This window comes from Oryza brachyantha, chromosome 10 (genome assembly GCF_000231095.2).
Source record: "Oryza brachyantha chromosome 10, ObraRS2, whole genome shotgun sequence".
NCBI classification, from domain to species: Eukaryota; Viridiplantae; Streptophyta; class Magnoliopsida; order Poales; family Poaceae; genus Oryza; species Oryza brachyantha.
Genome location: NC_023172.2, coordinates 9,166,341 through 9,193,647, shown reverse-complemented (window position 1 = coordinate 9,193,647; position 27,307 = coordinate 9,166,341). Strand labels below are relative to the sequence as shown.

General features: G+C 41.6%; 2 protein-coding genes and 1 pseudogene across 2 annotated transcripts; 1 reads left to right on the top strand and 2 right to left on the bottom strand.

Annotated features, from left to right (window-relative positions):
* The first annotated feature begins 5,299 nt into the window (after positions 1–5,299).
* On the top strand, positions 5,300–11,434 carry LOC102702785 (shewanella-like protein phosphatase 1). The gene is made up of 11 exons (XM_015841743.2): positions 5,300–5,679; positions 6,269–6,372; positions 6,932–7,045; positions 7,159–7,374; positions 7,843–7,978; positions 8,294–8,469; positions 8,900–8,991; positions 9,081–9,150; positions 9,579–9,682; positions 9,894–10,024; positions 10,882–11,434. Exons 1-9 carry the CDS (start codon positions 5,427–5,429, stop codon positions 9,663–9,665), a joined length of 1,248 nt encoding a protein of 415 aa, XP_015697229.1. The 5' UTR covers positions 5,300–5,426; the 3' UTR covers positions 9,666–9,682; positions 9,894–10,024; positions 10,882–11,434.
* A 523-nt stretch (positions 11,435–11,957) lies between these two features.
* LOC102702500 lies at positions 11,958–18,708 on the bottom strand (annotated as a pseudogene).
* A 6,553-nt stretch (positions 18,709–25,261) lies between these two features.
* On the bottom strand, positions 25,262–26,834 carry LOC102701942 (GDSL esterase/lipase At1g28600-like). The gene is made up of 4 exons (XM_006662258.2): positions 26,552–26,834; positions 26,206–26,427; positions 25,917–26,065; positions 25,262–25,831 (listed from the first exon to the last, which is right to left on the bottom strand). Exons 1-4 carry the CDS (start codon positions 26,832–26,834, stop codon positions 25,262–25,264), a joined length of 1,224 nt encoding a protein of 407 aa, XP_006662321.1.
* Positions 26,835–27,307: the final 473 nt, after the last annotated feature.

Below are 27,307 nucleotides of genomic sequence, written 5' to 3'. Positions count from 1 at the left end.
CAAATTTGATTTTTCATTTTGAAAAATCGCAGATCTAACCTCCTGCCGCGAGCAGCCATCTTGCATTTTTACATAAAACACCTTGCCGCCCTCTGTAAGGGTGGAAAGGGGCAAAACACAAAAAAATCACCGAGTGCCGTCATCGCGTTTACTGCCGTCCGCCGTGCCGTGTGCTACATATGCTTTTCGCCCTCCTAAAGGGCGACAGGAGGTTAGATATGTTATTTTTTAAAATAAAAGTTCAAATTTATTAATTATTTAATAAATAAAATTAAAAATCCAAAAAAAATCTGTTTTTAACTCCCCACATCTCATAACATAAATAACTACTATCTCAGTCCCATAATATAGAGAGTCATGACTATTCACTTATAATAAATAACTACTATCTCGGTCCCATAATATAGAGAATTATGACTATTTATTTATAATTTTTGACCATTTGTCTTATTAAAAATTTAGTGTAAGTATAAAAATTTATAAGTAATACTTAAACTACTCTTAATAGTAAAGAAAATAATAAACAAAATAAATAATACTTTTAATTTTTTTGAATAAGACGAGTAGTCAAAGATTATAAACAGAAAGTCAAAATTCTTTATAATCTATGATGAAGGGAGTACTTTTTTTACATAATATAAGACATATATATAAGTATGTATTAACTAGCACATTCTTAACCGTCAAATATCTAACCAATAGCCACGTTACATGTATGTATACATGCACATAGGTAATCTAAACGAGTAGTTAGATATAGCTCTTTCTTCATCTTTGTGTTAGTGGTAGTTACGCCTTATATTATGAAATAGATGGAGTAGTACTCTTTGCCATCGATGCTTTTAGCTGTGGGGAGTGTAAATGGGAAAAATTCAGTTTATACATCTGTTGATTCGGCCTATGTGGAGTTAACTCGATCAAAAATGCCCTCGCATCAAGTGCAATAACTTGTTTTTCTTCATCATGACTGATACTCATGTTATTTTCACTTCTTGCACTAAAATTCTTAATCCTAGATGTTGAACGACGCCACGTAGATTGGAGTTGAGGAGATGATGTTGGCGACAACCGAAATAGTGTTACAGACCACGAACAATGATGGGCAACACAAACCATCCCAACTAGTAACGGTGTAACACATCTATGGAAGCACCATTCCAAAGAATATCATAATTGAGCCCATTACTCCCGAGGCCTAGCCCTCAATTGTCTCTCTCTTCTTCTTGCCATAGGTGGTAGGAGAGACGAAGTGAAAAGGGTGATATGCCTAAAAAGTGGAAGGGTATAAGAGGCCAACGGTCGATAACTTCCATATGAGAGAAGAAGCCAACGGTGACCAATTGAGGAGGCCACAACGTCGAAGACGAGGGCCCTTATCACACCTTGCCTTGGTACTCTCTACGTTGATGATACCAAAGGGGATGCGCCATAGGAGATCGGCATGAACCAACTCCCATGAGGCTGCTTTGTTGGTACCAATTCCAAGACACATCGCTGGTACCCACGGTCGTGCTAAGATACATCATAGCAACTAATAATAACATAGATTATACCTTTCGTAGGTCACACCTTTGGAGCGCTTCCTAAGGTTGACCGGCAAGTGTAGAAGCACCAACATAACTTAGCGCAAGTAACAACTTGAGATTAGGAAGGAAACTACCATTAGCTTCAATTTTACTTTCTTCAACAATCATGTCTGCTCTTGAGACTGCTAAGTATATAGCGTCAAGGGTGAGTACGAAAACGTACTTCAGCGAGTCAAGGGACAAATGAATGTGTAAAAGCCAAAAAAAAAACAGTTGGAGGGATGGAGAGGTTTTTAAATCCACACCCTACGTCATCTAGCAGTAGATAAAACAGAATTACTAGATATTCTCACCCCTATGGCCTGGAGCCTCCGACCAACACTTAGAACTTCCGGTCCTCTAGTCAATAACCTTCAGTAAAAAAAAACATAATTCCTCCTGACAAGGTTTAAGTGTTGTACAATGTGTCTCTCGCGTTATCTAAAGTGATCTTTGAGCATCAGAGGATCAATGGTCCATGGTTTGCTACTCCTCTTCATAGTACAACTTTCCTAGGGATAAATTTCAAAAGAAAAATAAATTTTGAATACACTTCTTTGCTATCATTCTAAAATATCTTCATAGTTGTCAAAATCAGTCGTGCCTATTCACCTTAAACTAACCTTTGTATTTATCTCATACATAGCATTATTTCCTTAGCAATTTTGTTATTAATAATCCAAAACTCACCTAGAGGCTTAATGCACTTTCAAAAATACAAATAGATCCAACAGTTATGACGCGCCGTTGACGTGTATTGCCATGTGGATAGTATTGTGTGGTCTTCCAAGTTGTTGCCTGTGCAAGTACTCCATTTGTCCTAGTTATTTTGGAGGGATCAATAATGAAAAAATAAGACTATAATGTCCCTTTTTCAATGATGAGTGAATATAAAGTGTGAGCATGGATGGTTGGAGTAAATGGTGAAAAATAATTGAGTGATAATTGTGAAAAAAAAAGTCACTTGGAGAGGGAGTCTGAATAGGCATTTTCTAAATTATATAAACCTGTGGTGGAATTAGCACCAACAATACAATACGGGGTTGTGAGTCTTCCAATAGGAATCACGTCTTCATCTAACTTGTATTCAGAACAAAAATAAGAAAAAAACACGCAAAATTGAAGGAAGTCTATGTTTTAATCGCAAGTTGGCAAATGACAACTTCATTTGGACAACAAGCCAATTCATATAGCCACATGTGTAAATGACATCTCAAGCTCACGAGCCAAATGAGTGGCCTGTGAGCCAGCTTTGGCTTGACTCATTGTAGGAACAAGCTAGAAAGGATGCCTGGTCTATTTGAGGCGGGGCGAGCTCACGAGCCTGATCTTTTTTTTTATCTAAAAGTATATTCAATAGAAATAGTTTATAGATAAATTTTTTTATATGAGTGTCATTGCCGATTTAAAAGCAAATGTAGAAATAAACTATGATGAAAAAAATTCTAAAAATCAACTTTGAAATTAAATTATAAAATTTGAATTTTGGCAACAACTTGTAAGCTAAAGGGTAAATGATGATAGTGCTTCAATGGGAGCCTCTTGTTTATCTCATTGGTCCGTCATATTTAGTGGCCAAGCCTAAAGGTAGTCTAATGGACGCGTGACTATCTCTGATTTTAGCCCATAAAGATCACTCTATATATATTTTCTATATTTGTACTAATTAAAACTATACTCGTATTTATGATGTACTGTGTTTAAATTAAATTAATGTGTGATATGGGCCGAAGGTGTAGGACTACCCAAAAAAAATTCATGACCACACCACTGCTCAGGGCATTCACACTGCACCGACGTGGCGAGGAGCCCTAGCCCGCCACGTCGGCTACGGTGTATATGGGCCCACATTTTGATCGCCTCGCAGAGGAGGCCGTATCTTGGCCAAGGCGTGCGGTTCTCCACCTCGGGCTCGGCGAAGACATGAGATGGCGCCGCACTGTGAAGCAAGTGGTTTGGCGTGGCTTCCGAGAAAGGGGTCGCTGGCGGAGGAGGAAGAGGACGGTGTTGCCGGTGGAGGGAGGCACGACGCTGGCCGAGCTCCGCCGATCCGTGCCGACGGAGGAAGAGAGGACGCGTTGATCCGCGCCGCCTGAACGTCGGATCTGTGCCGTGACCACCGCATCCGCCCAACGCTAGCGTCGTCGTCGTCTCGGCCGCCTCGGCCTGCACTGGCGCTGTCGTCGTCGTCGTGCGCGCGGCCTCAGACTCGAGCTCTGGCCGCCACGGCCTCTCCACGCCGGCCGCATCCGCCCAATGTCGGCGTCGTCGTCGGCGCCCGCGGCTCAGACACGAGCTCCGGCTGCTCCGCGTCGGCCGCCTCCTGCTCGTTGAGAATGTGGAAAGGTAGAGAACGTAGAAAGGTGAGAGAACTCAGATAAGGGGAAAAGTGGAGAGAGAGTGCCTAATAAAAAATACGATGAGTCCCACTCTAAGTAGCCTGTAATTTAGGGGGTTTCATCTGCATGATAGTTGAGAATGTATCCTGACCTTATGCCTCTTGGTGCATGCTTTTCCCCGAGCTTCGCCGCCGCCGTCGATCCGTAGGGCGGCAGAGCGCGGCGATTGCGGGGGGACGCGGGAATCCGATCATCTCCCACTCGACGGAATCTCCGGGGCCGGGGTAGGGTGATGGTGGACCGGCAGTGGCCCACGTGCCAGTCACACTCCTACTCGAGTCATATTTTAGCACATTTAAAAGGAAGAAGTTAAAATGTATATTTGTAAAAAAAATTTACGAATAAAATTTTATATATGTGTTTATAGTGATCTAAAATCCAAGAAAAAAATCAAACTAAATTCTAAATTTTAGATAAAAATTTAAATTCTAGGTTATAAGCATAAGCAATAGTCAAAAGATAGGGGTTACCTTTGCTGGCTCTTGCTAATCGTCCACGTAACAGTGATGCTAGTCAACTCTGATCAATGCATTGCATGAAGCTGCACTAGCTTCGTGAGTGAGTAGCGAGTAGTGATTAGTGAAGCGATACTCCACCTCCACTACACCGTAGCTGGCCTGAAAGCCAAATCTCCAAAGCGTAGGACCCCATAGCCGATGATACGACCTATACCACATCCCATATGGCCATACTACGCGTGCACACCATGCACCTAACAGAGCAAGCACAATGTATATCCAACTAATCATTCCACAACTTTAGAGGTTATCGTCGTCGTCGTCATCTTCTTGTGAACTTTTGTTTTTTAAATTTTAAAACTAAACTTAACTAGGATTTATTATTGTATCTAAACCTTTTGGTCGACGGAACAGTGTCAAATCCTCATGGTAGTATTGTTTGGTCACACCAGTTGGATTGATATAGCCATATAAAACTAGGTGTGTTAATGTGGTTTGACCCACGTCAAACTTGGTGGTTCCATTCAATCATGGAAATAAAATTCGGCGAACTTTACTTTTAAAATTCCTTTAAAATAAAATGTTTCTCAAAATGAAAAAAAAATCCACACCTTTTTCTTGGGAAAGAGAAGCATTCCTTTTCTCCATGCTACCTTTCGGGTGATTGCGTAATGGTGACCGACGCCACACGCAGTGAGCCGGAGACCGCGGTGCCTGGGCCTTGGTGGGCCGGCCCGCCATTCCGTGGGCCGAGGCCCATCTCTTTTCTGTCCTTTCGTCGTCGCGGCCGGCGAAACTCCATCCGGAAAACGGTTGGCTGAGACGCCGCGCGCTCGCAGCCGCAGCCGCAGGCAGGGCAGCTCACCGGAGTCCGCAGCTTGACTCCCACCTTTCTTTTCACCGCGCGTCTTCTACCTAATTAGTTACGGCGTGGTTTCACCGCCACGTCTTTTTTTATTTTGCTCGTACGGATAGGGATAGAGAAGTGACCAGCGGGCAGCGGCATGGCGGTGCTTCCGCCGGTGAGGGTCGCGGCGGCGGCGGCTTTTGGCCGCTGCTCGTCGCCGGCGACGGCTCCTGCAGGTTGCTGTCGTGGTTGTCCTAGAGGAGGCCGTGCCGTGGCCAGCGGGACCAGGCGGGGTTCTCTCGCGTGCTGCGCCGCGTCTGGGGGAGGGGGAGGCGGCGGCCGGCCGGCCATCGCCGTCGCCGGGGACCCGCCCACGTTCGTCAGCGCGCCTGGCCGCCGCATCGTCGCTGGTATATGCTATACATTCGCACACTTGTTTCGATAGGTTCATTTTCCATTTGTATCGAGAATTATCTAAACGAACTATCCTTTTAACTTTAAGTCTGTAGTTGATTTTGGAAATATTTTATTATATTTTATTTTTCAGTCTTTGCTTTTGGTGTTAAAAACACATGTATAAATAATATTATTCACAATTTATTTTAAATATGTCATTTTGGTTTTTTAGAGTAAAAAGCAGTGTTAAGGTCCTTAGAATTAATTGTTCTTAATAAGTTCGTTTCAAACTACTCCATTTGAGAGAAAAAAGCATAGATGAATTTATTTTTTGAACGAAACATAAATGAATTTCTTGCCTGACAAAATAATTACATCAAACGAAAAACATGATTGGATATTAGTGCTAAGTACACATTACGTGCCCCAAATTTATTTCATACGTTGAGGTAATTGGAACGGATGAACCTGTTGTACCCTTATCACTCCAACGATTAAGCTCATTTTCAAAAGATTTCAAGATTTTTGCCTTTGAATGGTAACATTTGAACATTGATGGTAGATTAATGTCTTGATAATAGTAAGCCATTATCAAATTCACAGTTGGTGACCTCCACGGTGATCTCTACCAAACGAGGGCGGCGCTGATGATGGCTGGTGTCCTGAGCTCAGAATCGGATGGCCATGTATGGACAGGAGGGCAGACGGTAGATATCCATGTTCCTGTTCCAATGTTTGCTATACATTCTCAATTCCCTTCATTAGATCCCGTTGCAAATAGAACATAATCTGTTAATCAATTGCATGTCAGTCAAAAACTAAAAACATGTCAAACTCTGTACTATTTCTGTGCATTTTACTTGTATTATACTACCGGTAGAAAAAAATATTTGTGTACTTTGTTAAAGCATTATTTTATAATTTTATTTTTTTGCAATAAAGATAATAAAAAGGACGACATTGCCCCTTCAAATTTCTACTACACCTAATATTGTTGGTAGTATAATTTTATAGTTTAATCATAGTCGTCCGATAAAAATAGATTAACTATATGAATTAAATTCTATTACCAGTAAAATGCAGCCCATTTCTGTATGGATGCCATGCTACAATGTGCGCTCTATTACCTTTTAGTAGCATAGATGCAACAGTGGTATCTGCTGCTTGATCCCACATCCCAGGTCAAGCTACTCTTTTGTTCTGTGGTATCCTCACTCCCCAGCACAGAGAAGTAGTATGATGTGAAATGTTTTCTTTTTCGTGCAGGTGCTGGTTCAAGTTGGAGATATCCTTGACCGCGGTGAGGATGAAATCGCGATACTCTCTCTCTTGAGTTCACTGAATATGCAGGCCAAATCTCAAGGGGGTGCAGTGTTTCAGGTTTGACCTTTCACTTCCTGTATTATATATGGTTTTGTTCATACTCAGTATAGCATCAATTAAGGAAGACAACACTTATTGATATGCTGATTGAGCTTAATCCCATCCGGTAGGTTAATGGAAATCATGAAACCATGAATGTGGAAGGTGACTTTCGGTATGTCGACCCAGGAGCATTTGATGAGTGCATACGCTTCGTGGAGTACTTGGATGAATGTGGTGGCAACTGGGATGCTGCTTTTCTCAACTGGGTTAATGTTTGTGAAAGATGGAAGGAAGAATACCCAACGTCACCCAATGGTGACTGGCGTCCTTGGAACTTTGTCAAGGTAATAAGTATTGTTAAACTTGTTCAATTTTGAAGAAAAAGACACCCCTTTTGCATGATATATAGAGGGTGATTGTTCGGATTTTTTAATGGAAAAAACAAACGTCACATTTGTAAATAAAAAATAATTTATGAGTAAAACTTTTACATGATCTAAAAGCCAATGCTAGAAATGTGAAAAAAAAACCCCAAAATCAACTCTAATTTAAGGTAAAAAACAAATTTTGATTTTAAGCATAAGCAGAAGTGGAAAGATGGATATGATAATCAAATGAAAAAAAGAAAAAAATCAAGGGCAACAAAATGTCGGTTAACAAATAGAGCAATTTTATAGTTCTTAAGAAGATATCATGAGGTACCAAAATTTTAGTATAAAATTTTGGTGCCTCTTGATACCTAGGTGTCTGATGAGGTACCATCAAGTAATTTATAACGCTTCTGAAATATTTTCCTCGAAATGTTGAGGCAGAAGCAGAAAGGTATTGCTGCTAGAGCATCGCTTTTCAAGCAAGGTGGCCCGTTAGCTTGTGAGTTGGCACGACATCCCGTTGTCCTAAGTGTTAACGATTGGATCTTCTGCCATGGTGGCCTTCTTCCTCATCATGGTGAGCCTTCTCATCTTCTAATGTCACCTGGGCTTGTGCTTTTGCTCACATGATTTTTCCTCTGAAGCTGTGAAGCATGGTCACTATACCATGTATCTCTTGTGCTGTACATTTTAATATATTACACTCTCCTGACTAGAATACCAGTTAAATGATAAATCAAATTCCAGAACTGCATTATAGTTTGAGATGGGCATGAACTGGAGTGGGTACTGTACCCTAACTATAAGTTCCACACATGATATTCTACTTAATTATACCGATTGCATCAAATGATGTATGAAATCTTCAGTTGATTTTCACCTCTACTTGCAGTTGAATATGGTATCGAGCGTATGAACAGAGAAGTATCAGTTTGGATGAAACGTTCGAGCGTAGACAGCGATGATGAGCTAGATATCCCCTTCATAGCAACTAGAGGCTATGACAGTGTAGTATGGAGTCGTCTGTACTCACAAGGGCCTACAGAAATGACGCGCCATTCCTGGAAGGTGAGGAACTTTGTCCACAAAATGCACGCTTAATTATTTTGCAGAATGGTCAATGAAAAACATATACAGCGTGCCAGTGATAAGATATACATACTTGTCAAATTAGGGTTTTTTCCCGTCCTTAAAAAATACCTTGTGGTACCAAAAATTTTATTGTAATATGGGTTTTTTACCATCTTTAAAAAATACCTTAGGTACCAAAATTTTAATGCAAAATTCTTGTATCTCAAGTATATTGTAACTCGAGGTATTAAATTTTTACACCAAAAAATATAGTATCTCAAGTTATTTTTTAAATGATGTTAAAAAAACTCTAGTGTAAAATTATGATATTTTAAGGTACATTACATCTCAAGAAAATATGGTACTTTGAGATACTTTTTTAAAAAGATGTTAAAAAATATTACTGATGTCTTTGTTGGTTTTGTAGCTATCTTCTGTGGTTGCCGAACGAACGCTGAAATCTGTGGGAGCCAAAGGGATGGTGGTGGGGCACACTCCCCAGACTCGCGGGGTGAATTGGTATCCATTTCTTGCAGTTTGGGTAATTACACTTGAGTGAAATGAAATCAGAGATTCAGAAGTAATAGATGGCCATTTCTTTGTCCCAGCAAATGCGATGGCAAGGTTTGGTGCGTCGATGTGGGCATGTCTTATGGTGTTCTCTACTCAAGACCAGAGGTCATCCTTTTGCCTGGAAATTTGGCATGCCCTTGTTTCTTCCTATTGATTTTAGGTTTCATTTTTTGATGTTAATAGTTGTGTTAAAACTTAAAACAGTTATGTGCTTGGTTGATGGGGTGTGGTTCAGTTTTTCTGACGCTCTAAACAGTTGTACACTAACTTATTTGCGGTAACCTACATAGCAAAACCATGAAATTTTTTCTAGGATATTAAGGCAGGCATATTAATTGGTTTTTTAGATAATGGATATTTATTGGACATATGCTTGCTTTTCTTATCTGAAATTATATCCTCGATATATTTATCGAGTAGTAGCAATATGTTGGTCCCATAAATGCATAACATGTTTTGCTTATAATGATTCGCAATTTTTTTAAGAAATGAACTTTCTCCCCAGTGTTTGATGTTCAACTCTGATGAGCTAGGTCCTAGAAATAGTCAATGACAGACCAAGGGTTTTGAAGAATCGGAGGGACTCATACGATGAGATGGAAGTGCTGGACTATCTATGAAACCTGAAGAAACTTGTGTAAGCACTCTAAATTTATCTCAGCCTCTTATTTATCTCTGAAGTTAGCTGAAAGGTGAGAAGAGTATAATTGTGTTTTTCAGAATGTTTAATTCTGTTAGGTACTTTGGGAAAACTGTATTATTGTTGTTCTGATAACCATTTTCTTATCAGTAAACAACTAATGTCATTTCTTTGTACTTATTGGTGGCTCACTGTTTGTTGACTGCAGGCATCTATACCAAAAATTCTTTGTCTGCAAAGCTACTGTACTAGATAAATTTGGACGGACATACAGGAATGGAAAATGCTAGCTAGAGGGACTGATATACACAAAAAGAATTTGATCTTCCTCCATCTGTGGTTAGTACATTTATATTTTATTAAGGAAACCATGTTCACTGTATGACCAAAATTACATGGCATTCAATCAGTCTTTCCTTTATTTTAAGATCATACCTATTAGTTTGGAAGGGTTAGAAAGATATTTTAAGCTCGCATACTCGTTCAAAAAAAAAAAAATTAAGCATACATGATTTACCACATTCACTAGTTTGTATGCATAAATTTTTAACTAAAACTAGAATCTTTTTCCAAAATACTTGAGGTCTACCAATTAAGATTAATAAGGGCAATCCGGAAATTCAGAAAAATAGAATCTGCTATCAGAATTCAAACCCAGAAATTCATTTCTTTCTGGACCGAAGGGAGTATGTTAATACACAGTGAATACAATTAAGTACTCATTTCAGTTCTTTTTTATTTGACACCATTAAATTTTGAATATACATTTAGCTATTTGTCTTATTCAAAACATAATATAATTATTAATTATTTCATTATTTTTTGATTTATTACTAAAGGATTTTAAGAATATCTTTTAGTTTTGCACAAAAAAGTTAAAAGAAGATAAATGGTCAAATGTAGATCTAAAAGCGAGCAACGTAAAATAAAAAATAGAGGGAGTAATACTCAACTACTCAAGGGTTTGGCAGCTGCATATCATATTGTGATGTATATGGATGAATCAAATCATTGATTTTGTTTGATTTACGGTTATGTTAAAAAAAATTCCCCGAAAGAACTGATTATGTCAAAAATTTTCAAGTACTAAATCTCAAACAGTTACAATAATCTGATAAGTCCTTCGGCTATTGTTATCTACTGAATACTGACAAAACATCAAAATTTACATTAAAATCTCATTTTAACTCCTGTAGACTGCTGTTGGGTGCTTCTCTTGCACACATGGAAACCGAAGTCAGAAGCTTATGTCTGCAACTTGGTTGTGCCTGTCGAAGCATACAGATTTCCCTTTGAGGAATTTTTGGTGGCCACCATCAAAATCAAACTCAGGAATGAATATAATTAACTGAAGAAGGCATGTATAATTGTATATCAATAGGATTCTCATACAGCATCTGCATACAGTAAGCAAGCTGGTGCTATTTTTCTTTTATGGTGGCTGTAGCACATTCAGAAAGCTATTGTGTTTTAGACTTGCAGTGTTCAGACAAACAGAGAATGAATTGTGCAGCATCAGCAACCTTTCCTATGTAGCCCTGATGCCGAGTCATGCTGAACATATCTTGTGTGAGCATTGTACAACACAAAACCTCAACTGAGCAATTTGACAGATGAATACACTCTGAAACCACCTGTCAGTTAGTGCCTCAATGATTGTTTTAGTGACAATTTTTGACCATGATGACTTAGTGATCAAGGAAGTTCTCCAGGAGAAACTTCTGATGGCCCTGCCAAACTAGTCAAGGGCCAAGACTGCACAGGAATTATTTTAAGCTGTACAATTAACTGGAGAAGCCATGAAATAATTGTCCATCAAAAACTTGAGAAAGCAGACAAACTGGTCCTGCATTCTTTATGATTGTGGTCAAGGACTCATGGCACCTTCAGATATTGTGTATTTTTGCAGGAGTTATGCCCCCTTGCATTATTTTTTGCAATTTTCCATTTGGAACAGAATGGCGTATCAAAACGGGGGCATCTAACTTTTTGCCACTTTTAAAAATGACACATAACATATTTGTCACCCGTTGTCTATAACACGTGGATGTGTCTATGACATGTGGGCCCAGTGACAAATATATTAGTGTCATTTTAAAGAGTGGCAAAAAAGTTAATTATTCCATTAAAACGAGAGAAAGGGCATTTTGTACGGAGAAAAACAAATGCATGCCATCACACAATTTTTAATTCTTTGCAACGGCATCATCGATCATCACACATACTTTGACTGATCGATGCATACTGATTGCCTTTGCTTCATGTACCTCGTGGAATTTATTTAACAGAAATTCTAAAAATATTAAGATACTATTGTAACTAAAGAGAAATATAATACACATATGTATTAGCATAATACCTAGGTAGCAGACAGAACGGGATCCTCTAACGTAGAAATTAGAGAGATTCAGTAACGGTCACGTAGACCCATAAACAGTGAGATCTATGACCATGTCCTTCTAACTTAAAACCGTGTCTCATGTTAGACATATTCCGTTCTGAAATATTATACTGTTCCGTAGTCTTCCTCTTTATTTAACTATACATAACAATTTATCTAATTTTCAATAGTTCCAAGACAAGAATATTGGGGGCGTGGTATACCGTCCTTCCACGATGCCATGAGCGATGACTCTGTTAGCCGCCTCCGTGTAGTGTATCCCGTCCAAAGAAACGTACTACAACGGGTCGCCGCACGCCGCCGTCCCCGCTCCGCCGCACCTCGCCGTCAGGTTCACGTTGTACGGCCCGCCGCCGCCGCCGCAGCACGCGAACAGCGGCTCGTCGCCGAACCCTGCGTGCGCCACGAACTGCACCGGTGAGAGTGTGTGTGCGTTGATTACTGGTGCGTGGTGCTTTTGCCGGGAGGAGTACCGTATCTGCGCGGCGAGGCGGCGATGTCGGTGACGGCGCGGCAGTAGTCGGCGTACGCGATGGCCGTGCCGGGGTGGGCGCGCCGGAGCTCGTCCAGGGCGTGGCTGAGCGCACGGTTGTGCTCCTCGGCGAGCTCGTTGAGGCCTGTCAGGCAGCCGGTCTCGGCGTCGTGGTCGCCGGCGCCGGCGGCACGGCCGCGCTCCTTGAAGAGCTCGAGTAGCCGCGGCTCGCAGCCGATCGGCAGCATCCCCTGAACCACCACCGTCTTCGCTCCGGCTTCGATCAACTCCTGCATGCACCAAACACATTGTCATCACTAGCTAGCTAAGGTGGATTGCATTTGCATCAGTGATCATGGTGGTGCGCCGCGTGTTCGTACTGTGAGAGATGAACGGATGGCGTCGATGATGCCCGGCACGAAGGTCTTGGCCTCGTCGAGAGTCCGGTTCTGGAAGACGGCGATGAGGTAGTCGTTGCCTCCCATCTCGCCGACGACGAACAGCGAGCTCGCCGTGATCTCTCTTCGCTCTACGTACGTATTTCCGATCATCATAAGGAATCAGAAAAAAAAGGCTCAGAACAATTCCTGATACATTTCAGTGTACTTACCATGATCACCGGAGCCAAGAAGCAGCAAGAGTTTCTTGAACCAGGCCATCTCGGTGGCGAAGGACACGGGCACGGACGACGTGAGCCCCCGGCGCTCGAAGAAACCCGGGTCCTGCGCCGTCGCGCCGCCCACCGCGAGTTTCGCGCCGTGCACGAAGTCGCCGGCGAGATACGGTATCAGGTGCGGCAGCTCCAGCGCCGCCACTGCAGCAAATTATAGATTGGATGATTGATCGGGTTGCAAGAAGAAGAAGAAGAAGAAGAAACCGTGCAGCCATTATTAGGTGTTGGCGCAGCACCGACGAAGTCGATGGCGAGGCGGCCGTCGGAGGCGCGGCCAGTGGCGCGGTGGAAGTAGGTCCGGCCGTAGGGGAGGCGGCTCTCCGGGACATCACGGCCGGCGGGGAGGAGCATCAGGTTGCCGGTGTCGGTCAGCGAGTCCCCGAAGCTAAACACGTGGGAGAACCTGGCCGCTGCGCCGGCGGTGGTCGTCGCAGCGCCGACGAGGAGCAAGTGGAGAAGCGCCACTCGGACAGGCGCCCTGCTAGTCTGCTGCGGCGACTCTGGAGCTGCAGAGTTAGGAGATTTTGTCGACGCACCCAACGAGCTCCGACACATATTTTACTTTCTAAAAACTTGCATTTGGTTTATCTAAAAAAAATATTAAGTGTAAAAAATACACACTCCTCTGACATAAATCTAAAAACGAATAATTTATATTAAGAACACATATTTCTTTTTTCTAAATTTAGGATATAAATGAGCTAATTTTAGACATGTGTAAATATTATGAATGCATTTGGTAGCGATATATTTACTAGCATAACATCTAAAATTTAATTTAGAGATCAATTTGAGATATTTCTTCAAGATGCTCGTAGTACTATTTTGACATGTTCAAAGACTTAGGCCATCAATATAAACGAAGTCCCTACTCCCTACGCAGTATCAATAGCTGTTTCGAACGTGGTTTGTTTGACTTAGGCCATCAGCTGATAGTTATCTTACCCCATATTCTCTCTGTAATTGTTCAGCTTACAATAATTATTCAGGTGGGGAAACTCTCCCCCTAGTGAATTTCAAAAAAAAAACTCATATTCTCTCGTTTTTCACGCGCACGATTCCCGAACGGGTAAACAGTGTATTTTTTGTGAAAATTTTGTATAGAAAAGTTGCTTTAAAAATCATATTAATCTACTTTATTTTTTAAAATAATTAATAATTAATTTATCATGTAATAATCTATTACTCCGTTGAATAACCAACACCCATTTCTACTCCTCCCAAACCCAGCCTTAGCCTATGTCTTATATGACACTGGCGTGATGTTTTTACGGCACTAAAAATATAAACAAAATAAATAGGTGAACTGTCACCCAAAAAGATAAAGATTTAATGGAAAAACCTACGTATAAGTGAATCTCGCATTGTTTATGGCTCCTCCTCACCCCTCCTTACTCTCTCCTCATCTTCCTCTTCTCCCCTTTCCCATGTATTCTCCCCACCCCGTGATGAGCTTAAGCTTGACCTCCGATAAGGGCAGGGACATCGAAGAAGCGCAGAGGAAGTGACCTCAGGGTAGTACGGAGGTGGAAACTGTTGAAAGTATAAGCACATAATGATTTAATCTATCGCGTAAATAAATCATGACATTGTAAAGCGAAAGCATGGCAGCACATAGATCAACCAACATGTACAGATCTAATCTAAACATGTATGTGAAATAGCTACACACGAATAGATTAAATAGACGCAAAACTAGATTAAACATAATTGACCTGTACCGAAGGTTGTTTTGAAGAGGATTGAAAGCAGCACGAACAACTCGCGGCGTAGGATGTTGACGACGGCGAGCCGCGACCGATCGACGGGGAAGACGAGCCGTCGTTGATGAACAACAGATCGCTGGTGCACGCCGGCGAAGGGGTTGGCGGACCATTAAAGGAAGCCGCAGCAAAAGCAAGCACGAGGAGCCAATTTTGGCGGACCATTCAAAGGAAGCCGGCGAGGTGAGCGAGCGCGCGCATGTTGCTCTATTTCCTTCTTGCTCAAGAGCCTAGAGAGCACTCTTCTATTTATGAAGATCTCACTCTCATAGAACTAGCAAGGTGGTACTAAATGTTCTCATACATGTTTACATGAGGTGGGTTTTTATGATTTTTCCTAAAAATTATTCTACACATGGGTCTTAGCCCAATTAATAATTCCAACAGAAACATCACTCGATGTTTCTATCTCCGTCTGGACCTGATATCCAGTTCCATATAAGCATCGTAGTAACGTTATGTATGACATAGATTAAGGTAGATAAGACACACATGCGTCATGTTAGCCAAAAACGCTACCAATATTATCTAATCACTTGGTTTGAAATGGTGTCGATAGTTAGAGAAATGCTTTGTATCCGGTTTTACGATCGAGGCATGAAAACAAAATTTGACTAATAGCAGGAAGAGCTTGGCAGATTGGTACGGGGCAGAGGCCCACATAGCAGCCCAGGCAGCTTTACCAGCTGCACGGCCGAGCTAAACAGCGGAGGGAACGGCCCAGCCGATTTCCAACCCGCCAGCTTCGGCCCAGAATAAAGGCTAGTAGGGCTGAGACGGTCGCGGGCCACCCAGCAATCAGGCCCGGCACGTACCCTACCCGCGCTCGCCGCAATAAAAGTAGTCCCTCCGTATTTTTTTTAAATTAATGTTATCGACTTTGGATCCATGTTTAACTATTTATATTATTTAAAAAAATTATATAATTATTTTATTATAATATGACTAGCAAAATGCGCGTGAGTTGCACCGGGCTAAGTTAATTTTAATTGTATAAATTAAAATAAATTTTAAAAATAAGTTTTAAAAGTAAGTTATGTGTTGAGTCGGCAATAGTAAAGTGCGCAAACACAGTTGATTTGAAAACATATGTTAAATCGTGAAGATTATAATTGAGAATAGTTAATTGTGCTCAATATCATAAATTAATTAAATAAGATGGGTGATCATTCGAGCGGCTGGTGTGGGAAAGCAGATGGAACATAGCACCGCTCGCTCCATCGAAATCAGAAAGAAGTTGAGATTCGTGACCGGGTGATAAGATTGGATTTAAGATGGTTCATGGACAGACAACATTCGCAGAAATAATTCGCGAAGAAGAGGAGGAGCAGCACATGCACATTGCTGCATGCATACCTACGTTCGGTATCTCACGTGCATGGACAAGCTTGCTGGCTGATTTGGCTACTGATCGCATGCACGCGGACGGCTTGGCCACGGCTCAGTGGCAGGCTGGTGGAGCAGGCTGGCTCAAGCTAGCCCAGGCGGCGAGCGAAGATGGCTGACGGTCCAAGTCAGCCCAGTGAAGGCAGGGCATGCAAGCCGGTCACCAGTGGAGGCACGCGCACAACTCGGCGTCGCTGGCAAGTGGGCCAGGAGGGAGCACGATGTACCGGAAGGAGCACTCGCGGAGGCAGTTGGGTCGCTGACGGGTGGACCCGGCCAGAACCAGATGCATGTGCGTGGATGCAGTTTTTGCATCACGCGGAGTCGCAGAGAGCGCGCCGTACAGGAGGCATGGAGGAAAGGGATTCGAGGGACCGAGTCCGGAGGCGATGCGTGGCGGCTGCTGTTGACGTCATCATGACGTAGGGATGCCGTCATAGACGAAAAAAAAGTTCGGCACTCATTATCGCTTTTTATAATAGTATAGATTTGTTTCTATAGAAAATTTAAGCGTAATTTATAATTGTATATATTTCTAAAAAATTTTTTAAATAAGACAAATAATTAAACTTATATATATAAAAGTTAAGCGTCAATTTAAAAAAAAACAGATTGAATAGTACTTTCTACGTGCGAATTACAGATAGGTGGCTATGTGGCTATACCCACCTTTTCTGTTCTTTCACGCGTGGGTCTCTTTTATATATATATAATTTTGTTCTTTGGGCATGATATATACAAGATTCTTTTTTTATCATAAATACGAAACATTATATATTAGATGTTTATGTATTTAATGTTTTAATATGTAAAGTCAGTACATATAATTATTAGTGTATAAAGTTTATATGTGCAATATTGTACTACCCCGTTTCATATTATAAGACTTTTTAGTATTGTCTAAATTTATCAATTAATAAATATATATAATTTATATATATGTCTAGATTCGTTAGCATCCATATAAATTAATGTAAAGTTAGAAGTCTTATATTTTGAAACAGAGGAGGAGGGAGTATATATAAAGGTTATACACTGAAATTGCATGCGTAAGGTTTATACATAATTCGCTGGTGAAAGAAACACATGAATGCGCGCGTTTTGAGACCGACCCGTGCGTCCGGCGCCGCAGCCGCGTGCGTTTGGATTCGGTCTTGTTCGCTTTCCGCACTAGTAGCAGCCTAACCTTTTTTCTCCACGCCGCCCGCGCGTTGCTTCCTTTCTTTCCGTAGTGCGCTGCAACCAGACACGGAGGTTTTTACTTGTGCCCCATTAAAAAAAATGGTGCCTACCTATGTACCACTAAAAAATTTGAATCTCCCTCTATACCATCGTCAAACTTTATCGCGTCCTCCATACCGCTCCGTCCGTTTTTGCTTCTAACGGGGAGTAACGGTATATCATAATGACTTAGTTGCACTTAGGTTTGAGAGACCATTTTAACAAGTTGTTTTTCTTCTGACATTTGGAGATTATGTTTGGTTGGTTGCATCTATCAAATATATGAAATCTATATAATTTTTTTTGTTAAGATGTCAACTCTTATATATATATATAAAACGTAAACTAGTTTTTTCCTTAAAACCATAAAAGAAGGATAAAAGAAAAAACTGAGATCTGTAGTAGGTTGGACCTGTTTGAAACACATAATAGATTTGGTGTAACACGAAAATTACTAAAATGTTCTGAGATAAAAAAAATATATGTACACTGACGTGTCGGAAAACAAAACCATTACGGAGTATATAGTATACACACTGTTCCGGTGTAAATTATTGCTATACTAATTTCATTGGTTTTCATATGGTGGCTGCTGGCTAGCAGAGTAGCAATAGTAGTCTAGCACACCAACGTTGCCCTCGTCGAGGAGGAGAACCAACCAACCAATCAATCCGGCGGCGCTAGCCCTCGCCGCCGCCACCGCCTGCGCTGCCATGGCCGCCCGCTGCGGCCCGCACGTCATAAAGCTGCACTATCCGCGCCGCCGCTACTCGGTCGCGCGCCGATGGCGCCGCCGCCTGGTGCTTGCGACGAGCCTCTGCCGGCCGCCATGCTCATCCACCACCCGCGAGGGGGCTCGCCCCTCATCCCGCCGTCGCGGCGCTCGAGGACTGGCTGTCCGCCCGAGACAGCGACATCCAGGACCACCTCGTCGACAACCAGCGGTTCGCGGCCACACACGTCGCGCTCCAGCAGCAGCTCATCTGCGCACAGCACGAGCTCCGGGTGGTGTCGATCGCCGCCACCAAGGCACGAGCCGAGCGCGAGGATGAGGTCCGCGCCATGGCGGAGCAGTCCGAGGCTCGGACCTTCGTTGCCGTTGCGCATCGAGAGGAGAGTGACACTGGCTGTTAAATGGGCAAGATGGACATTTTTCCCGCCCGGGCCCACATGTCAGAGCTAAATTCTAACATAATAGCGACGAAATGGCATGGAGGGCACGATAAAGTTCGCCGATGGTATAGAGGGATGCTCAAACTTTTTAATAGCACAGAGGCATGCACCATTTTTCTTAATGGCATACAAATAGAGACCTTCCAGACACGAGGCGACCAGATGAAATGAGGCAGGCCTCACATTGAGGCCTGCCGATCGCGGGCGCGATTGTTTGGCTTTTTTTTAATAAAAAACAAGCAGTATATTTGTAAATAAATAAAAATTATAATATATATGTATTTTTAGCGATTTAAAGTCAAAGCTAGAATGTAAACTTTAGCAAAAAAATGTAAAATTAATTCTAAATTTAAGGTTAAAAATTCAAATTCTGGATTCTAAACATAAACATAAAGTAAAAAGATGGGGGTTTGTCTATCCCTATGTCTACTACATTTGTTCCAAAACATAAGAATATCTAGGTGGTTTAGAACAGACTAATAAGATATAAAAAATTAGTCATTTTAGTGATTAATTTTTTTAAATTTAAATTGATGAGATTCACTCTAAATATATAATTGGTTATGTAATAATTAAAAATTTAAAAGATAGAAATCATGATAACGAGTGAAAAACATTTATATTATGGTGCAAATTATATATTATAGAAATAATTATATTTTGAAATATAGGGATTAGCCATCTATCTATCAGCACCATCCATCTGCCATGATTGATTAATCGTCCTCTTCTTCCTCAGCCAATGGAGAATATTGGTCCTGATTTCCGCTGAAATTTTCTTCTCACTTCCCAATCAGGGTACATCGGGCTACAACAGAAGTGCTGATTTTCTGCCGGAAATTGCACCATCTTGTGCGTCAGTAACCAGAACTGCTTGTTGGAAGTACCTGTTTGTTTTCATCTGATGGGAGATATATTTGACACATACCTACTAGTACTGCATTTCAACTTGTTAGGTACACCGTAAGAACCGGATCATGTAACACGGTCTGCAAAACCTGCTATGAAAGTGGCAGCACCCCTGAAACTTTGGCATTCAGACTGACAGCAAGTTAGCCAACTGCTGCCTACAAATTGTCGGAGGAGTGCTATAGGTACGATCTTCATATGTACGATTCATGGCATGAGCAGCGAGCAAATCGGCGTGTAACGGAGCGGCAAACAAATCACAGCGACGGCGGCGGAAATCATCATACACAAAGCAATTCCTCAAATTGTCTATAGCTGACTTAATAGCCAATTCATAGATAGCCATATACTACACAATTAATATTCAGCTCCACCTGTCATACATATATATCTTGGAGTCCGTGCTGCAGATGGCTATAAATCTGTAGCCTGTTGCTCTTCTCTCTACTCTCTTATCACATTAAATATGTTTATAGCTATATACTACCTCGGTTTCTTAAAAATATAATATTTTGGTTTCCTGTCCAGCTTTTGATCATCCGTCTTATTTAATTTTTAAAAAATTAAAAAAGTTAGTCATAAGTAAAATAATATTTATATTTTATCAACTAATAAAGTAAAAATATTAATCATAATTTATATATATATAATGAAGAGTCAAATATTGTATTTAAAAACTAAAAAATAGGTTTATTTTGGAATGGAGGGAGTATTTGCTTAATTTGTCCAGGGCTTTTATTGAACATAACTTCTATTATGCTCCTTTCCCTATCATTAGTTCAGTGCCGATCGACAAGGATTGCGTTACAATTGCGTGTTTACGAAACTATAAACAGTATTTAGCTGAACTTCTTCTGTCTGATATTTCCGTATCATATGAATTCCAATCAACAACTACAATGCATGCTTGATTCACTAGACATATGACGAAATAGGCTAATCCACCAGCACATACTTGACCCACCGAGGGTTTATAATATCGCGATAATTGCCACATATCGCCAGGGCACAATAATGGTAAACCACGGTTTTATTCGGTAAATATCGTGATAATTCAAAATTTTTAAAAAGATTGAAAGAAAAATAAAAAAATATGCAAATATATCGTGATACTTGTGACATATCGTATGGTTTTCGCATAAAGCCGTGATTGTCGATATGGCAAAAAAGTCACGATTATCGTCTCCGATACCACGATTATCGATTTCACAAAAACCACAGTGATAACCACTGCAAATCGTGCGATTATCATGCCCTACTGTGTGGTATATGATGATTTTGTCCAAAACTTTCAAATTCAAATGCGTACGATTTTTGTGTGATTATCGCCGATAATCACACTATTGTGGAGGAGCAATTCCAGTCCCTCCACGATAAATGGAACCTTGAACCACCTAGTTTAAACTAAAGAAACTAGATATGTTTAGTATAGCTCTACCTCGGATTTGCATCCTATGCATTTATGGTGTTACTACAACTTAAGTGGTCGTAGTACGGCTGTTTGATGCAAATTAATCCAAGGGTCCAAATATTTCAAGATATCATTTACTCTAGCATATAAAAACAGCAGTAATTGATATAGTCTTTCGTATGAAAATGAACGGTTGAGACTACGTGCAGTCCCTAACTTATAGATAGGACTGGACATGATCTCAATTCTTCTACCTCCATTTGCAGAAGATCTTAGATCTAGGAGAAATTTAACTTTTTGCCACTCTTACGAGGGGTCAAAACAGATTTGCCACTCGCTGTCTATGACATGTGGACCCTCATGAGTCTATAACAGAAGGGTCCAGTGGTAAATCTGTTATGAAAATCCGTAAGAATGACAAAAAGTTAAAAGCCCCTTGAGCGAGTTGTATCAAACATAACTGTATTTGATAGCCTCTCTGATAGGTGGATCAGGGAGTATTCACAAGTCAGTATGTGTCCATCCAATTACTTTTTTACTTTAGCAAACGCAAGGGATTTACCTTTACCATTGCTTCGTATATATATGCTCATATTCACTACGACCTTTACATTCATTATAAAGCCATATCTAATATGAATTGTGTCATTGAACAAGCAAATATTTTTACTCCTACATATATTGAAGCCAAACTCTTTAACAATATCAAAGAAAGAAACATATATGGTTCAAAGAGCAATAAATGGAAGCTGGGAGTCTTAAACAACTTGAGTTTTGTCTTGTCACGCAAATTTGATATTGATTTGTTTTGACCTTTTTTTTTAATCACAATGCATGGTTTAGACTGCCATGTCCTAATTTGTGTGCTTTTTATGTGCTGTCGTTTTATGTTGCTTTATTTTTTTTAAGCCCATGATGCTATCTTTTTCATATATTGAGTTGCTATGTATACAGTAGCTGTTAAATTTCCCCCATCTTTTATGCATGCTACTCGACTATTTCATGGATGATAAAGACAAGGAGAGTGCTTTTCTCTTTTGACGTGATGACTTTTACATGGGTTTAGAAATTTCTTTTTGCTAAAAAGTTATTCACTTTCTCACTGCGTTGTTTCACTTCCAACTCTACTATACATACTTAGAAGACAGTAAGAGAATGTTTATACATCACACGAAAAATTACAACTGCATCCATCGTAATAACTAACCAATTTAATTTTGTGGTTAACATTTACCGTCCTTAAGATATTAATAGCTACCATATTTTTCTTGTAAAACTTGATATCTTTATGTCACTGTCATTCTATCAACGTAAAATTTGGTAATTTCTCAAGAGCCATAAAATCTCTCAACTTTTATATATTTGCGCTAGCTATGTATACCATATCTATCACAACTTGTGATATTTGCCCTATCAGTCAGATGTTGCTTCATGCATATTTGCCAAATCTTTTGGTGGTAGAGAAACACTGCACATCTCTTTTTCTCACGTTGTTTGCCAATAATTGCCACTAAAACCTTCTTTTTAATTTTAAAGTCTGCTAGTGTCATGGTGTTCATGATAACTTTATGCAAAACACGATTTAAACTGTTCGACTCATCCAAAAGTTCCTCGAGATAGTGTGATCCACCAATCCACCCCAGGGCGCTTGCACTTTATCCATATTTTAATAACATGCATGATGGTCATTAAAAGATGGCTCTTAGACTTCTTAATTAAAAATATTTATTTGTACGAAAGAGAGATGATATAAAAATCTTTGCTAAATAGCTCAACACCTACTCTTAACCTTTATAAATGAAACCGTTTCTGTGTAAAGGTGGGGAAAAAATGAAACAATAGTTATATAAAAAATAGATTAATGGTTAGAATTTTGTAACCTTAACAATTATAGGATCGCATTCTCAAAAAAAATGTGTACTTCTTAAGAGCCTATACTAACAATTCTATCTTTGAAAATTAACAAGACATGAGATGCTACTTATATGGGTCTGTCGTTTTCTTCCGCTAATTAAGCTGGATGCATGTACATGCGCACAAAAAGCAACATCTCGAACCTTATCACTTAATTGTGTCACATTCTTCTCCAAGCTCCAAGGTATGGAAATATATGTAGTGTCAGTGTGGCACTTTTGGTCGATAGTTTTATTGGCATGAGTAGCTTTAGGTTTTATTATTAAGATCCTTTATTAGATCCTGAGGTTGGTGGTAGCCGGAGGATGTTTTAGACACGATACTCACGCGAATTAAAGGTCACAAACTAATCAAGATAGGAAATGAGTTGTCCAACCATATCATTCCATTTCTCTTTACGACTGAAAACAGCACTTCTTAGAAACCCTTGCTCGTCTCACTCCGCTCCCCTCCTCTCTACTCCCATACTGATGTAAAAAAAACCATTCTAATCTTTATCTTAATATTGGTTAACCCTCGTCTTAATTAACTAGACTGATACCCCACGCATTGCTGCGTGAGAACCGTGTGATAACATAGTAGTTATGAATTTTTTAGAATTTCTTACCTACTGTACGATTTTTTCATGTGTTTATATATTTTTTAACCTTTATCAATTATCTATAGGTTATAAATGGTTCGGTTGTATAGTGTGTTTTTTTAGGGAAGAGATGTAATTTACACCCTTGATGAATCATCCAAAGGCTAAAAATAATTGAGGTGTTGTGAAGGGATGTAATTTACACCCTTGATGTATCATCCTAATCCTAAAAATAATTGAGGTGACGTGGTGTTAGACCCGCGGGCCAAGGGACAGTCTTAGATAGACAGTTTCTATGGGGCGTAGGCCTCTCAAAAGGTAACGGAGGCGTACAAAGGTTTCCTCGGGCCAGACGGACATTGGTCCTCGAGCGCAAAGACAGAAGAGAGCTTGACTGCAAGACTCACCCGTCAAGCAGAGAGAGGTCTCCGAAGACTTTTGCGTAAACGTCAACGTTTGCAGCTTACAACTTTTATCGTACTGTGCTCTCCAAAGAGCAACTTTTCATGAGATAAAAGAGAAGAGAATGACATTAACTTTATTGAGGTGATGCGAAGAGATGCAAAGGGTGAGGCACCATCTACTTCATCCTTTCAATATATAAGAAGCTTGTTACCATAATAAAAGCACTTAAGTGTTGATTTTCTTAATTTTACATTGTAACTATTCTTCAACTAATTAAGTGGTTGGAAAGATAATCTAAATAGTTAAAAAAATTAACCACTGGTGTGACTAAAAGTAAATTTGTTATCAGTATTTGTTAATAACGTAGTAATGTTTATATTTTATTCCATCTGTTTCAAAATAACCTTATTTTCCACCCATACCACATGTATCAACATAAGCTATAATACCTTTTACTTTATTAAATCCTAATTCAATCATCCATCACTTTATATAACTTCAATATACTTATTTTATACTTTCAAGAAATTTCGATGCAATGATTGTTAAAAAATAAAGTTATTTTATGACAAAGAAGATGTAACAAAAATAATCAGATTTTGGGATGAATGTAATAGTATAAAGAAATTACTCTTTTACTGCTTTTAACACCCCGTTTTAATTAACTCTTAATCACCGGTCACCAAATATTTTCCAATCAACCAGTAGGACATCATTGAATACATCTACTGCAGTTAAATGTCTGACGGCAACAGCAGTCTGCTTTTACTGAAGTAGTCAAAAAGAGGACGAGAATCAATTCGTCAGCAGATTCGGCAAAAGCGTGTAGGTGTGGGAAACTTTGCATGTAATCTAAATAGTCATAAAAATATTAAAAAATGTAAAAATATTAAAAAATGTAATATAATAGATTAATATAAGTTATATCACTTCATAAACGTACAAGTTTAAATTCAACTCACAAATAAACAAACAAAACTGAAACTAAATATACGCATATTCATAATTGTTTTTGTTATTTTTGCTACAACTGATAGAAGTTAAATTTAAACTTGTATGGTGGTGGAATAATATAACTCGTATCAAATTATTTTATCAATTTTTTTATATTTTTTATAACTATTTAGATCGTATATAATCAACGAGTGTATACACCCGTACGCTTAAAAAACTTCTGAGGCGGTAGGTGTGTTCGTCTTTAGCCTACGACGACGGTTAACGGGGCTCCACATAAAAGCATCTCAGCCGTCCACGTGGGCCCGGTCAGATCAGCACCCGATCCTCCTACGTCCAGCCTCCGCCGCCGCCGGCCACGTCGTCGACGTTGCCATGCCCGGCGGCGCGGCGCCGGCGGGGCGCACCTTCAGCATGGCGCAGGCGATGTGCCTGTTGGCCGCCTCCGTGAAGTGCACCCCGTCCCACGACACGTACACCGACGGGTCCGCGCACGCCGTCGCCCCCGAGGCGCCGCAGAACGCCGTCACGTTGAAGTTGTACGAGCCGGCGCCGCCGCAGCAGGCCTCCAGCGGCATGTCCCCGAAGCCGTACCTGCCCGGCGAGACGACGATGTCGGTGACGGCGCGGTAGAGGTCGGCGTAGACGACGGACGTCGACGTGCCCCAGTGCGCGCGGCGGAGCTCCGCGACGGCGCAGCGCAGCTCGCGGTTGTGGCGCTCGGCGAGGCCGTTCAGCCGCGCCATGCAGCCGGACCTGGGGTCGTAGTCGCCGGCGTCGGAGCTGCCAGCACCGCCTTGGTAGAGGGCGAGCAGCTGCGGCTCGCAGCCGAGCGGTATCATCCCCGGCACCACCACCGTCGTCGCTCCGGCGGCGATCACCTCCTGCACACATCTCTACTTCTCATGACACTTACGTTACTACTAATCAAGATGAACTCCGAGCTAGCTAGCTAGACAGCTTACGTACGTTCACGACGGACCGGATGGCGCCGACGATGTGCGGCACGAAGGACTCGACCTCGCCGACGGTGAGGTTCCCGACGAGGGAGACCAGGTAGTCGTTCACCCCGATCTCTCCGACGATGAACAGCGAGCTCGCCATGACCTTCCTCCGATCTGTCGATCCAGTACGTACGTAGCACGTGCAAACACGTGTTTATTTTAGTTTAATTACCCGTGCGTATTAATTGTGTCAGAGATTAAAGCACTCGATGATCGATGGTGCACTGAACATTTCGCAATCCACTAGTGTCTACCGTGATCTGAAGATCCAAGAAGCTGCACGACGTTGTGGAACCAGATGGTCTGGTTGGCGAGAGAGACCGGCACGAACGGCTTGAGACCCCTGCCCGCGTAGAACTCCGGCGAGAGCGCCGTCGACCCGGCCACCGCGAAGTTCACGCCGTGGTCGAAGCCCGCCGCCGTCTTGCCGGCAGCGGCGAGGTACGGCGCCGGGTGCGGCAGCCGCAGCGCCTCCACTGCATCATGCAAGAACGCGCAGGTAAAGTGTGTCGTCAGAAAATGACGCGTGGATCGATGGATGCAGCACGTGTGTCGTCGACGGCCGGAGTGAGTGGGAGAGGAGAGGTGTGTGTGGGTTACCGACGAAGTCGACGGCGAGGCGGCCGTCGGAGGCGCGGCCGGTGGGGCGGCGGAAGAAGGTCTCGCCGTAGGGCGGGCGGCTGGCGGGGCCGCCGCCGCCGGTGCACGGGAGGCGCAGCGCGTTCCCGGTGTCGGTGAGCGAGTCGCCGAAGCTGAACACGCGGGCGTATCCTCCCGTCCCGCCGCCGGCGAGGGCGGCCGAGGCTGTGGCGAGAAGAACGCCGAGAAGCGCGGCGGCGGAGGCGGCCACGACGTCGAGGCGCGGGCATAGTGGCGGCGCCATCGATCGATCGATCGATCACGCGAACGCCGCCGCGACCTGACAGGCTGATCGATACGCTCGATCAGCTGCCATCTATTTGTAGGCGTCGTGTGGCGGGAGTGATTAATTTGTGTTTATCGAGAGAATTCTCCTCGTTTCCCTTCAATTTTTGGGATTGTTTCCAAGACTTATGCTAGGGGTACGTTGTTGGGCGGGCTGAACGAACCCACACACCACAATCGTCGCTATACATGTATTTTAAAAAGATAAAAAGGAAGAGAAGAGAGAACAGTAATAAGCTACAGATTTATAGCTAGTTACAGCACGGACACTAAGACACAATATATGTTTGATACGTGAGATATATTAGTATATGTTTTGTAGGTAACTATTATATGAATTGACTATTAGATTGAGTATAGATGAATTGGAGCTACTAGTTGACTATAGTGTTAAACTCGCTCTAAGCTTGGTGTCTCGAGTGGGTACACATC

Excerpts from the sequence above, each read along its gene's own strand:
- LOC102702785 (XM_015841743.2), top strand. The coding sequence starts at position 5,427 with ATGGCGGTGCTTCCGCCGGTGAGGGTCGCGGCGGCGGCGGCTTTTGGC. Across the intron at positions 6,373-6,931 it reads TATGGACAGGAGGGCAGACG|GTGCTGGTTCAAGTTGGAGA; the intron begins GTAGATATCCAT and ends TTTTTCGTGCAG. Across the intron at positions 9,151-9,578 it reads TTCTCTACTCAAGACCAGAG|GTCCTAGAAATAGTCAATGA; the intron begins GTCATCCTTTTG and ends CTGATGAGCTAG.
- LOC102701942 (XM_006662258.2), bottom strand. The coding sequence starts at position 26,834 with ATGGCGCCGCCACTATGCCCGCGCCTCGACGTCGTGGCCGCCTCCGCC. Across the intron at positions 26,428-26,551 it reads CCTCGCCGTCGACTTCGTCG|TGGAGGCGCTGCGGCTGCCG; the intron begins GTAACCCACACA and ends TGCATGATGCAG. Across the intron at positions 26,066-26,205 it reads TCTTGGATCTTCAGATCACG|ATCGGAGGAAGGTCATGGCG; the intron begins GTAGACACTAGT and ends CTGGATCGACAG.